Source organism: Mercenaria mercenaria, chromosome 2 (assembly GCF_021730395.1).
Source record: "Mercenaria mercenaria strain notata chromosome 2, MADL_Memer_1, whole genome shotgun sequence".
Classification (NCBI taxonomy): Eukaryota; Metazoa; Mollusca; class Bivalvia; order Venerida; family Veneridae; genus Mercenaria; species Mercenaria mercenaria.
Window position 1 is genome coordinate 53,003,410 of NC_069362.1, and position 14,822 is coordinate 53,018,231.

The 14,822-nt window shown below is 36.1% G+C and overlaps 1 protein-coding gene across 25 annotated transcripts in view; it reads left to right on the forward strand.

The window, feature by feature from the left end:
• LOC123563976 (sorbin and SH3 domain-containing protein 1-like) overlaps positions 1–14,822 on the forward strand; it is a 426,437-nt gene that overhangs the window by 86,278 nt on the left and 325,337 nt on the right. For 2 of the 25 annotated variants that reach the window (XM_053536626.1, XM_053536628.1), the window contains exon 1: positions 8,976–9,131. The exons of the other annotated variants lie outside the window; for them this stretch is intronic. In XM_053536626.1, the coding sequence (XP_053392601.1) occupies positions 9,050–9,131 (82 nt within the window). In that variant the 5' untranslated portion in view covers positions 8,976–9,049. Of the gene's footprint in view, positions 1–8,975; positions 9,132–14,822 lie in introns of those variants that run through there. 25 annotated transcript variants of the gene reach the window in all.

A 14,822-nucleotide genomic window follows, 5' to 3' on the forward strand; every position in this document is an offset into this window, starting at 1 on the left:
AACTAAGCTCTAAAATTGTTCAAATTTCAGTATAAAATTGTTGTTTCTTGAACTAAACTGATGTTACCATGGAAACGAAGCCTGTGACCTATATATCTAAAAGTAAAAATCAAAAGTGTTGACACTGGTCTATTAAGGAACACAGCTTCGGCTTTTTATTTGTATTTCAACAATATCCATGAGAATAATAGCAGCATGCAGAATGATTTTTTCATAAAAAATGTCAGACGAGGGGCTTTGCTGCAAGTATTTTAAGCTGTGAAATTTGTTTAAATATATGCAAATAACACGAAAATATTACTTACGTTAGATATAAGATGTTTTCAAGCTACATAAACAAGAAAGATATTTTTATGTAATATTTTTTATAAGAAATTACGATAAAAAGCAAGATATAAGCTATTTTAAACATCTCTGTTGCCATGGTTACTTTAAACTTTAAGAAAAAATGTGTACCAAAAATGTGAAGTGCTTGGTATTTTGCCAATTATATTACCCAAATATTCCATGTTGGTCATTAACAGAATGGCACTGAAGCCGTTGAAAAACCCGTTTTCATACATAGTTGTTTAAAAATGAGAGAAAAAGCGTTACCATGGAAACTTGAGCCCCGCGACATATACATTTTAAGCTTATATTAGAAAGCTAACACGCATACTAGTAAAATTATCAATTATGCAGACTTCTACGGATAACAATGAAAACCAAATACACTGAAAAGTGTTAAATATTTTCCTTCTTCTTTCAATATAAAATACCTTTGGAGGGTCATGTACTTCAAACCTGGATAAAAATTGTACTTGGGACAGAGATAAACGGAATTGAGATTGTAGCAGCTAAAACATTAAATTATACGAAATACAAATAATTGCTGCAATTCAACAAATTTGAATTTACCCTTGTAACAAGGTAACCTACCTCCTTAATGGATCTTCCTCAGACTTGGTCTTAAACATCATTGTAAGACATCATTGTAAGATCCTCTCCAAAATTTGTTCACCTCTTAGCTAACATTAGAAAAACCTTTATATGACTCTTTTCATGGACTGCTTGATGGATATTCATGAAACTTAGTCTGTACGGCATCATTGTAAAGTCTTGTCCCAATTTTTTCAAATGGTGGTACTTGGCCTATTTTAGGGGCCACTAGTTTATTATGCCCCCCTTCGAAGAAGGATGGGTATAAATTATTGTTTTACAGATGTCGGTAGGTCGGTCGGACGGTCTGTCGGTATGTAGACCAATTGGTTTCCGGATGATAACTGAAGAACGCTTGAGCCTAGGATCATGAAAGTTGATAGGGAGGTTAGCATGACCAGCAGATGACCCCTATTGATTTTGAGGTCAGTCGGTCAAAGGTCAAGGTCACAGTGACCTGGAACAGTTAAACGGTTTCCGGATGATAACTCAAGAACGCTTGGGCCTAGGATCATGAAAGTTGATAGGGAGATTGATCATGACCAGCAGACGACCCCTATTGATTTTGAGGCCATTAGGTCAAAGGTCAAGGTCACAGTGACCTGGAACAGTTAAATGGTTTTCGGATGATAACTCAAGAATGCTTGCACCTAGGATCATGAAACTTGATAGGGAGGTTAGTCATGACCAGCAGATGACCCCTATTGATTTTGAGGTCAGTAGGTCAAAGGTCCAGGACACAGCAACCCGAAACAGTAAACGATTTCCGTATGATAACTCAAGAATGCTTGGGTCTAGGATGATGAAAGTTGATAGGGAGGTTGGTCATGACTAGCAGATAACCCCTTTTGATTTTGAGGTCAGTAGGTCAAAGGTTAAGGTCAAAGTGACTTGGAACAATTAAACCGTTTCCAGACAATAACTTGAGAATGCTTGGGCCTAGGATCACGAAACTTGATAGGGAGGACCAGCAGATGACCCCTATTGATTTTAAGGTCAGTAGGTCAAAGGTCAGGGTCAAAGTGACCCAGAACAGTTAAACCGTTTCAGGACAATAACTTGAGAATGCTTTGGCTTAGGATCAAGAAACTTAATAGGGAGGTTGATCATGACCAGCAGATGACCCCTATTGATTTTGAGGTCAGTAGGTCAAAGGTCAAGGTCACATTGACCCAGAATAGTAGAACTTTTGTGTACAATGACCAAATAATTTCTGTTCCTTGTGCCATTACTGAATGCATCAAGGGGGGGCATTTCGTGTTCTACGAGCTCTTGTTCTAAACACAGTTGTTATGGTTCATGACATATACTCAAGGTCAAATAGTCAAGTTCAGGAAAGTAACTTCGGGCCACTATTGCCCTCCTGTTGTTGTTTGATTTTACCAGAATTGCTTCTCTTTAAATAATAAGGTAAAAATATGTAATAATATGTATTATTAGCTCACCTGAACTTTGTTCAGGGTGAGCTATTAGTATAGGTGGATTATAGTATGGCATCCGGCGTCCATCATCCTGCCTCAACATTTTTACTTAAACATCTTCTCCTCTGAAACAACTTGTCAGAATTACACCAAACTTAGTCAGTAGCATCATAGCATAGACCTTTATCAAGTTTATTCAAATGGTTCACCTTGACCCCTTTTAGGAGCCGCCAGAGCTAAAAATAGAAAAACCTTTAAAGAACCTCTTCTCATGAACTGCTTGATGGATCTTCATTAAACTTGGTCTGTAGCATCATTATAAGGTCCTCTCCCAAGTTTGTTGAAATGGGGGCACTTGGCCTCTTTTACGGGCTGCTAGAACTAAGATTAGAAATACCTTGAAATGACTTCTTCTTATGAACCGCTGGATGGATCTTCATTAAACTTGGTCTGTAGCATCATTATAAGAACCTCTCCCAATTGTATTCAAATGGGGGTACTTGGCCCCTTTTTGGGACCACTAGAGCTAAAAATAGAAAAATCTTTAAAAGACTTTTTCTCATGAACCACTCAATGGATCTTCATCAAACTTGGTCTGTAGCATCATTATAAGGTCTTCCCCCAACTTTGTTCAAATGGGGGAACTAATGGCCCCTTTTGGGGCCACTAACCTAAAAACAAAAATACCTAAGACTTAAAGGACTTCTGCTTATGAATTGCTTGATGGATCTCTAGCAAACTTTGTCTGTAGCATCATTAAAAGGTCCTCTCCCAATTTTATTCTAATTGGGGCAATTGGCCCCTTTTAAGGGCCGCCAGAGCTAAAATTAGAAATACCTCTCATGAACTGCTTGATGGATCTTCATCAAACTTGGTCTTTAGGATCATTATAAGGTCCTCTCCCAATTTTCTTACGCCCAAAGGGAAGTATTATGCTATGACGCTGGTGTCCGTCTGTCCGTTAGCAATTTCGTGTCCGCTGTGTAACTTTTGAACCCTTTGAAGGATTTCGAAGAAACTTAACACAAATGTTCACAACATCGAGACAACATGCAGAGCGCATGTTTTGGATGGCTCGCTTCAAGGTCAAGGTCACACTTAGGGGTTAAAGGTCATATGACTTTGTTTCATGTTCGTTCTGTAACTCTTTAACTGCTTGAAGGATTTTAAAGAAACATGGCACAAATGTTCACCACATCGAGACGACATGTTTCGGATGGCTGGCGTCAAGGTCACACTTAGGGGTCAAAGGTCATACCTTCGGGCATAAATTGCTTCACATTGCGGTGCTCTTGTTTACAAATGAGGGCACTTAAATTAGAAATACCTTTAAAAGACTTCTTCTCATGAACTGCTGGATGGATCTTCATCAGACTTGGTCTGTAGCATTTTTATAAGGTTCTTTCCCAGTTTCATACAAATGGGTGCATTTGGCCCTTTTAAGGGGTCCCTAAAGCTAAAATTAGAAATACCTTTAAAACAACCTCTTCTCATGAACTGCTGGATGGATCTTCATCAAAGATGGTTTGCAGCATCATTATAAAGTCCTCTCCATGATTTGTTCAAATTGGGGTTTGTAGGGGCTGCAAGGTCTAAAAATAGCTTTTAACAATTTCTTCTTATGAACCACTCAATGGATCTTCATCAAACTTGGTCTGTAGCATCATTTTAAGGTCCTCCAAAATTTGTTCAACTGTGGTGTGCTTGGGCTCTTTTAGGGGCCGCTGGAGTTAAAAATAGAAATGCCTTAAAATGAACTGCTTGATGGGTCTTCATCAAACCTTGTCTGGAGCATCATTATAAGGTCTTTTACCATGTTTGTTTATTTGGGAGCCTTGGCCCTTTTTAGGGGCCACTAGAGCTTAAAATAGAAATGTCTTTAAAGTACTTCTTCTCATGAACAGCTTGATGGATCTTCCTGAAACTTGCTGAAACTTGGTCTGTAGCATTATCATAAGGTCTTATGCCAAATTTGTTTCAAAGGGGTGCTCTTGGTCCCTTTTAGGGGACACTAGAGTTAAAGTAGAAACACCTTTGAATAATTTCTTCTGATGGCTATGAGTATTTTGGTGGGTGACAGCAAATTATAGAAAAAATAGCCAAATAACTTTTGTTTTAATGGTAAGCTTAAAGGATTTTCACCAAACCTAGTTAGGAGCAAATTCAGATGGTTAAGTTTTCTTCAGGTGAGCAACTTAGGCGAGTGATTTCGGCCTCTTGATATCTATTTTATAAAGTTAAAATGAAATTGTGGCAATTAAAGGTTTCAGGACATGAATTTTCGAACTATGCATTCTTCATTTAGGGTAAGAGAGTTAGAAACTGGGTTATCTGGAGTCATCTCATACTAAAACACCCTGAAGGGCAAAATTACTGCCTGATTTACATAAAACCTGGTCAGAATGTTAATGTCTAGGAAATCAGGGTCTAGGCTGAAGCTAGGTCATCTTTGTCACTAGCTCCATTCATTGGAAAAGCTAACTGCACTTCTCCATCATCTTTGTGAATATTCTTTAATGTAAGAAAATGAGCCATTAAGAATAAAAATTAGGTTACAGGTCAATTCACAGAAAAGCCTTGTATTTTAGACCCACATTTTCTATATTAGATACACATGAAACTATGTCAGAATGTTAGTCTTAATGAAACTAAGGTCAGATTTACAGAATGCAATTCACAGAAAAGCCTTGTATTTTAGACCCACATTTTCTACATAAGTACAAGAAACTATGTCAGAATGTTAGTCTTAATGAAACTAAGGTCAGATTGGAGACTGGGTCATCTGTGGAACTAGCTAGGTCAGTTGCCCACTTATTTATCTTTTACATTAACTGAAACTATGTTTGGGTATCTAGGTGAGAGATATGATATAGTGTTGGTATGACCTTTTTTTTCTAGATTTTCTTTTTGCATGTTTTTGCATTGTACACTAGGATGGACTTTAGATGACAGATAACTGCATCATGATATCCTGCAAATACACTATTTTACCTTTTTACTCAAGCTGTATAAAGATTTTTAGCTCGACTATACGAAGTATGGAGAGCTATCCTACTCGACCCGGCGTCGGCATCCTTCTGCGTCTGCACTTTGGTTAAAGTTTTGATGCACTCTCTCTTTATCTTTGTTATTACTTGATGGATTTGCTTCAAACTTAAAATAGTTATTCCTCATCATCACCCACATCATATGGCCCAAGGGCCATAACTCTCACACCAATATTTCATGAATTATCCCCCCTTTTTACTTGGAATTTCAGGTTAAAGTTTTGATGCACTTTCACTCTATCTCATTTATTCCTAAATGGATTTGATTCAGACTGAAAGTAGTTGTTCCACATCATCTCCCACATCATATGGCACAAGGCCCATAACTCTGGTACCAATATTTAATGAATTATCCCTCTTTTACTTAGAATTTCAGGTTAAAGTTTTGATGCACTTTCACTATATCTCAGTTATTACTAAATGGATTTGATTCAAACTTAAAATAGTTGTTCAACATCATCACTAACATCATATGACACAAGGGCCATAACTCTTGCACCAATATTTCATGAATTATCCCCCCCCCCTTTTTTTCTTAGAATTTCAGGTTAAAGTTTTGATACACTTTCACTCTATCTCAGTTATTACCAAACGGATTTGATTCAAACTTAAAACAGTTGTTCCACCTTATCACCCACATCATATGACACAAGGTGCATAACCAGGCACCAATTTTCCATGAATTATGCCCCCTTTTACTTAGAATTTAAGGTTAATTTTGATGCATTTTCACTATATCTCAGTTATTACAAAATGGATTTGATTCAAACTTGAAGTAGTTGTCCCACATCATCACCTACATCATATGACACAAGGTGCATAACTCTTGCACCAATATTTTTATTAATTATGCCCCCTTTTTGCTTAGAATTATACTTGTATAGTGTTTTGATACGCGTTATCTATACCTCTCTTATTACTGAATATTTTTGACACAGACTCAAGCTATTGTGCAATATCTTCATCCACCATTGGAGTCATTGAACACTCCAGTGACAGCTCCAGTTTCCACAGATGTGCCCAGTTTCACTATCCAATATCGAAATAGTCGAGCGCGCTGTCTCCTGTGACAACTCTTGTTTTTATTGTTGATTAACACTACCCCTTTATACACTAATGGGATCAGCCACAACATAAGCCAAAATTTGCTCAGCATTTGGCAGAGTACCTTACTTCAGGGGTGTGTTCAGTTCAGTCAGTACAAACTTTCTTTGATTCTTTCCAATATGACATAAATGATTAATGTATGCACTACAGAAAAACGAAATGACTGTTCGGTTAATTTTAGTACATGTAACTATACCTACCTGTTTTGCCATAATATTATCCCCGCCGAAGGCGGAGGGATATAGTTTTGGCATTATCCATTCGGGGCCATATCTTGGAAATGAGTTGGAATATTTAAATAAAACTTCATATACAGGTTCACCACTATAGGGAAATGAGGCACGTCAAGTTTTAGTCAGATTGCCCAAGTAACACAAGAGTTATAGGCCTTAGTAGTTTCTAGTGTTAACTATATAGGGTACTATAAATATGGCAATTTCTGCTCCGTAACTTTTGACATATTTGACCTAGAACTATGAATCTTAAATTGAATTTAGATCACCCCATCATGTGGTAGTGCACACACAATTTCGTCAGGATCTCTTGAGTAACTTCAGAGTTATTGCCCTTTAATTGTTTAAAAATCCACATATTTGTACAAAACAAACTAACCATTTGGTAGAATTTCATTAAACTTCTTTCATATTTTTTTTCCATGAACATTTATTATCAACATGTGAAGTTGTGTACCCACACCTGGTCACCACCTTGCCTTGGTCACCCCCCCACCCCCCTCTCCTCCATCCAGTCACCTCCACTACCCCGGTCATGCACACACCCCCAACCCAACAACAGTTTTTTTTTATTTTTCTTAATTTCCATCAATATTTATAATCAACATGAGAAGTTTTGTACCCTCACCCGGTCAAACTCCTCCCCCGCCCCACCCACGTTCCATTACTTGATTGTGCTCTCTTAAGGACATCTGTCCTTTAATGTACAAATGTACATGTTAAACAGCAACACTTGGTGCCTCCGAAGGCAAAAATGTTTAAACTCAAAACATTTATTTTCTGTTAAATTGATCCTGACTAATGAAATTATTTGCTTCTTAGTAAAATCCTTAACTTTTTGCCAGATATATTTCTTTGCCATTCCTCACCACAGACCCATTCGGCGGGGATACCAATTCATCGAATTTGCTTGTTGTTCATAAAACACCCTTGATCTAGTAAGAAACTCTCATGAATGTTATGATATAGTTGCATCCAATGGAACTGATATTTAACTAAATTATGTCAAAGTAGTAACTATTTAAGATCAACATAATTTGATTAAGAGAAACATAATTACAATATTTGTAATCAGTCACATTGTAAAAATGATAAATATCAAAAGCCTAAACCTTTTGAATGTTTTCTTTCAACTGTGTCATATGGAATTGAAAATGGGGTTAAATATTTTACAGTAAAAACAAAAGATATTCTGTAACCCATTATGATTAATAAGGAAATAGTTTGACCTTAATACTGTCATCTAAAAAAGATATAATACAATTTAGTGTTCAACTTCAAAGTAGAGTCGACCAATCCATGGAGTCCTGATATTTTCCTCCTTGTTTGCATTTTGTTTCTATTGCACTGAACTATATTTGGGGATGCAAAACAATTGAAAACATTATATTGGAGCTGTAGCAGACTTGGGGAGGTGATACAGTCTGTTCACAAAATGCAATGGAATTACATCTCAAGTTTGCTAGCACCTGCTTCAGTAGACTAGCTCCTAGACTATGATATTATCTTTTTTACATTTTTATGATTAAATGTAGTGAACTGAGCCAGTCTATATTCTATGTCCAATATCATAATTTCAACATCATTCCTCTGTGAAAATCTCTAAAATAGACTGGCTTTTGTCTCTATGAAATTAAATTCGTCAAAAAAAAGGGAAAAATGTGGAAATATATTATTATCAGTCTAGTGGCTAGTCTACTGCTTCAGCGGAAGTACTTAGAATTTCTGTATGTTCTTCTTGACCAATAGGTTTAATAGTCTTGTAATAGGTTACATCAGATTACAGTTTTGAATAATAGAAACCCTTAATGCCCAGTCTTTATGTTTTGTTACTATTTTCTTCAGAAAAATGCTCCCAAGTTGAGAAAGTAATTCAGTTGCATTTAAATACCTGCAAGATGATTGAAATGATTAACTGTAAACTTTCTTTCTCTGTAAGACATGAAGAGATAAAACAAGTAATAATGTTCACCTAAGAGACTGAAATAGTGACATTAAATGGTAATGGATTTGATAAGTTTCATTCCCATCAAAACTTGTGGTGTATCTATTATTGAGAAACAGAAGATTCACTTTTTAGATAGGAGGCAACATGAATGCATTAGTTTTTAAGGCATTGACAGAAAGTATAAGATTGAACTGGTTTTATGATCTTAACAATTTATAGCAGCTTTCTGTGAGATGAGTCAGAATTTCAGAAGTTTAGTAATTAAAGAAACTACAGGAAATAGATTAGACAGAAGGCATTTCTCTATCAGACCAATCACTGCTAATCCTTTTGAAAGTGTGTAGCAAACATTCCTGGAAAAATATTGAAATATATATGGCTATGACAATTGAAGTTTATGCCAATGATCCAGGAATTAACATTTTATTTAATGAAATGGAAAATGGGCTGGAAACTGGTATGTAACTTCTTGTTTTAACATTATTAATTTATTAAATTTGATGACAAGACAATTTTCACTCATATATTATGGCTTTTATCAAAAACATCATTGACTTGGTTATTTCCAAAACCTTCATTATAATATTTCATTACAGGGTTTCCTCTGGGTCAATTTCACTTTGCGCTAACAAATTCGCCTTTGCGCCAGTGGCTCCAAAGTTGGAGCCAATATTTGGAGACAATAGTCTGTGAGAGGTGACATACCACTTATGTTTAGATATAATAATAATTACAGGCATTCAGTAACAAACACGTATATAGTTATTTAAATTTATTTCAATCATTTAGAAATTAGATATCATTTAACTGCATCGGCGACATCAAAAGCGACATTTCTTTTCATTGTTTTAATTTTGCTACAAACAACATTAACAAATACGTGTGTAATTATCTAATCAACTCATCAGTTAATCCAATTATACAGTTAATTTGACTCCCAAATGTCCCTAGCTACTCAAAACACTCGTTTCAAAGTGTCATACAAGTGAAATAGACAACACATCATGTATAATCGATCATGTGCGGCCTTTGTTTTTCCCTGAACATTGTAGGAATTTTACATTTGTGAGAAAAATCTGATCGCTGATTTTTAGCTCACATGTCACAAAGTGACAAGGTGAGCTTTTGTGATCGTGCAGCGTCCGTCGTCCATCCGTCCGTCCGAGCCCACGAATGAACATTGTTGGGTACAGAGAACAATAGGTAATGGTAAATTCTATTCATTCCGTAGTGTTTATTGGGTACTTTTTGTAGCATATTGGGTACTTTTTAACAAAAGAAATACCCAATAAAGGTCAATCTGTGGGAACATCCGTCCGTCCGTCCGTAAACTTTTGCTTGTGATCACTCTAGAGATCACATTTTTCATTGGATCTTTATGAAAGTTGGTCAGAATGTTCATCTTGATGATATCTAGGTCTAGTTCGAAACTGGGTCACGTGCGGTCCAAAACTTGGTCAGTAGGTCTAAAAATAGAAAAACATTGTGACCTCTCTAGAGGCCATACTTTTCAATGGATCTTCATGAAAATTAGTTAGAATGTTTACCTTGATGATATCCAGGTCTATTTTAAAACTGGGTCACGTGCCATAAAAAACTAGGTCAGTAGGTCAAATAATAAAAAAACCTTGTGACCTCTCTAGAGGCCATATTTTTCATGGGGTCTGTATGAAAGTTGGTCTGAATGTTTATTTTGATGATATCTAGGACAAGATCGAAACAAAACTAGGTCAGTAGGTCTAAAAATAGAAAAACCTTGTGACCTCTCTAGAGGCCATACTTTTCAATGGATCTTCATGAAAGTTAGTCAGAATGTTCACCTTGATGATATCTAGGTCAAGTTTGAAACTGGGTCATGTGCCATCAAAAACTAGGTCAGTAGGTCAAATAATATAAAAAAAACCTTGTGACCTCTCTAGAGGCCATATTTTTCATGGGATCTGTATGAAAGTTGGTCTGATTGTCCATCTTGATGACATCTAGGTCAGAGTGAAAAACTGGGTCAACTGCGGTCAAAAACTAGGTCAGTAGGTCTAAAAATAGAAAAACCTTGTGACCTTTCTAGAGGCCATACTTTTAAATGGATCTTCATGAAAATTGGTCAGAATGTTTAACTTGATGATATAAAGGTCAAGTTCGAAACTGGGCCACATGCTTCTAAAAACTAGGTCAGTAGGTCAAATAATAAAAAAAACGTGACCTCTCTAGAGGCCATATTTTTCATGGGATCTGTATGAAAATAGGTCTTAATGTTCATCTTGATGATATCTAGGTCAGGTTCGAAACTGGGTCAACTGCAGTCAAAAACTAGGTCAGTAGATCTAAAAATAGAATAACCTTTTGACCACTCTAGAGGCCATATTTTTCAATGGATCTTCATGAAAATTGGTCTGAATGTTCAACTTGATGATATCTAGATAAAGTTCGAAACTGGGTCACGTGTGGCCAAAAACTAGGTCATTAAGTCAAATAAAAGAAAAACCTTGTGACCTCTCTAGAGGCCATATTTTTCATGAGATCTTCATGAAAATTGGTGAGAATGTTCATCTTGATGATATCTAGGTCAAGTTCAAAACTAAGTCACATGCTTTCAAAAACTAGGTCATTAGGTCAAATAATAGAAAAACCTTGTGACCTCTCTAGAGGCCATATTTTTCAATAGATCTTCATGAAAATTGGTCAGAATTTTTATCTTGATGATATCTAGTTTAAGTTCAAAACTGGGTCACATGAGCTCAAAAACTAGGTCACTGTGTCAAATAATAGAAAAAACGACATCATACTCAGTTCAAAACTGGGTCATGTGGGGATAGGTGAGCGATTCAGGACCATCATGGTCCTCTTGTTTCATGGAGCCACTGAGATTCGCCAAATGAAGATTTTTAGCATCAGAATTTATTTTAGGTCACATTTGGCGCCATTGGCGACCGACAGCGGGAACCCTGCATTAGAATTATAAAACATAGTAGGTGGAATATTTGATCATTTTGTCTGAAGTGGTTATGATTGATTTTCAGAGATCATGCACTAGTACAATCAGATGAATGTGATTTGGGTTAATGTTCCATTAAACCTGACCTCAAAAAGCTGTTGTAACATATCATGCCAGCTGCAGGTTCATGCAGCTCTATTTTAGCAAAGAGGTCATTAACAGTTTCAAATTTTAACTTCATTCTAGAACTTTGAACTTCTAGTTTTGTCTGTTTCCTCAATTTACCTGGAAAAAGAACTATGGGAATATAATTACAGTGAGTCATGAGCTATTTAAAACTTTTTTATGTAAGATCCATAAACACATTGAGAGAGATGTTGTATACAACAGAACAGGTAGCCTGGCACCAGTCCAGTCACTGAAATACAGCAAACAGCTGACTGCCTACATGCAGGCCAAATACTAGCATTTCGTAGCTAGTACTAAATATTTTGAAACAATTTGGTTGGGCTATGCTGGAAATGGTTAGGGCCAAAGGCAATATTGTTGTGGGCAGCAAGGTATAACAACACAGTCATCATTCATCCATTTTGTAGATTTTAAAATGTTTCTCAGCTTAGGACAATGGGATACAAGTAATAAATTTTTTTAATTATTTTTTTAGAAAAGCTTTATCTAAAAGAATGATTTCAATCATCAGTGCAATTAGAAATAAATTTTTCAAACACATGAATGGGAGCTAAGTCAGGTAGCGGACAAGGTGATGCGGAAAGGGGCATAACCAAAAAAACACACCATATTTTGGTTGTTGTCAAAGACAATCAGTGTAATCGTTTAAACATAGGAAACAACAGCACTAGGAGATATTGCATTATACAAATATTTTGACAATAATTATGGGGGAAATTGAAAATACCCAGTGCAAGAAAAGTGATAAAATATACAGTTTTTAGAAATGTTAGGGAAGAGTAGAGCAAATGTATTACAATATTGTACAAATGTACATAGCACTTTGTATGGCACTTTCAGCTTACCAATTTAGTTGTTTATACAATGAAAATGAGTTAAATACTGGTTTAAGGACACTAAATTTTGAGACAAAAATGGCCTGAACTGCCCACTTAGTGGGACCAGTTCCGGTATTGTCTGCAAATGACTGACCTAAAGCAGATTAATATTGTTTATAGCATGATACTTTTAGCTTTATACAATTGACGAGAGAAAAATGTCTCCTAACCATTAATAATTAAATTAAATTAAATTGAATTAAATTTAATTTAATTAAATTAATTTTTTTTTTTAATTTTATATTATTGTTTTTATTTATTTATATTTTTATTAGCTCACCTGTCACATAGTGACAAGGTGAGCTTTTGTGATCGCGCAGCGTCCGTCGTCCGTGCGTGCGTAAACTTTTCCTTGTGACATCTCTAGAGGTCACATTTTTCATGGGATCTTTATGAAAATGGGTCAGAATGTTCATCTTGTTAAATTCTAGGTCAAGGTCGAAACTGGGTCACGTGCCATCAAAAACTAGGTCAGTAGGTCTAAAAATAGAAAAACCTTGTGACCTCTCTAAAGGCCATATTTTTCATGGGATCTGTATGAAAGTTGGTCTGAATGTTCATCTTGATGATATCTAGGTCAAGTTCGAAACTGGGTCACGTGCGGTCAAAAACTAGGTCAGTAGGTCTAAAAATAGAAAAACCTTGTGACCTTTCTAGAGGCCATATATTTCACAAGATCTTCATGAAAATTGGTCAGAACGTTCAACTTGATGATATCTAGGTCAGTTTCCAAACTGGGTCACGTGCCATCAAAAACTAGGTCAGTAGGTCAAATAATAGAAAAACCTTGTGACCTCTCTAAAGGCCATATTTTTCATGGGATCTGTATGAAAGTTGGTCTGAATGTTCATCTTGATGATATCTAGGTCAAGTTCGAAACTGGGTCACGTGCGGTCAAAAACTAGGTCAGTAGGTCTAAAAATAGAAAAACCTTGTGACCTCTCTAGAGGCCATATATTTCATGAAATCTTCATGAAAATTGGTCAGAATATTCACCTTGATGATATCTAAGTCAAGTTCGAATGTGGGTAATGTGCCATCAAAAACTAGGTCAGTAGGTCAAATAATAGAAAAACCTTGTGAGAGGCCATATTTTCCATGGGATCTGTATGAAAGTTGGTCTGAATGTTCATCTTGATGATATCTAGATCAAGTTCGAAAGTGGGTCACGTGCCATCAAAAACTAGGTCAGTAGGTCAAATAATAGAAAAACCTTGTGACCTCTCTAGAGGCCATATTTTCCATGGGATCTGTATGAAAGTTGGTCTGAATGTTCATCTTGATGATATCTAGATCAAGTTCGAAAGTGGGTCACGTGCCATCAAAAACTAGGTCAGTAGGTCAAATAATAGAAAAACCTTGTGACCTCTCTAAAGGCCATATTTTTCAATGGATCTTCATGAAAGTTGGTGGGAATGTTCGTCTTGATGATATAAAGGTCAAGTTCGAAACAGGGTCATGTGCGGTCAAAAACTACGTCAGTAGGTCTAAAAATAGAAAAACCTTGTGACCTCTCTAGAGGCCATACTTGTGAATGGATCTCCATAAAAATTGGTCAGAATGTTCATCTTGATGATATCTAGGTCAAGTTTGAAACTGGGTCACGTGCCTTAAAAAACTAGGTCAATAGGTCAAATAATAGAAAAACCTTGTGACCTCTCTATAGACCATATTTTTCAATGGATCTTCATGAAAATTGGTCAGAATTTTTATCTTGATAATATCTAGGTCCAGTTCAAAACTGGGTCACATGAGCTCAAAAACTAGGTCACTATGTCAAATAATAGAAAAAACGACGTCATACTCAAAACTGGATCATGTGGGAAGAGGTGAGCGATTCAGGACCATCATGGTCCTCTTGTTTATTTTATTTTAATTTACGAGGGGTGAATGCGAAAGAGTTCTAAGTGCATATAAATAAAGAAGCACTTAGAACTTTTTCGCATTCACCCTTTTTATAAATAAAATTATTATTATTTTGCTTTTTCTACAAATCTAGATGGATCATGATGACCGGGCCAGAATAGACAACTGCCTCTTGCCACTAATGCCTGTGTTTATATAGATCCATATTTATTTTCTGTATTTATCAAGGGTATAAAACATGTTGAGGTCAAGGGTAAAAAACCCTCTGGTTATGGATTTATGA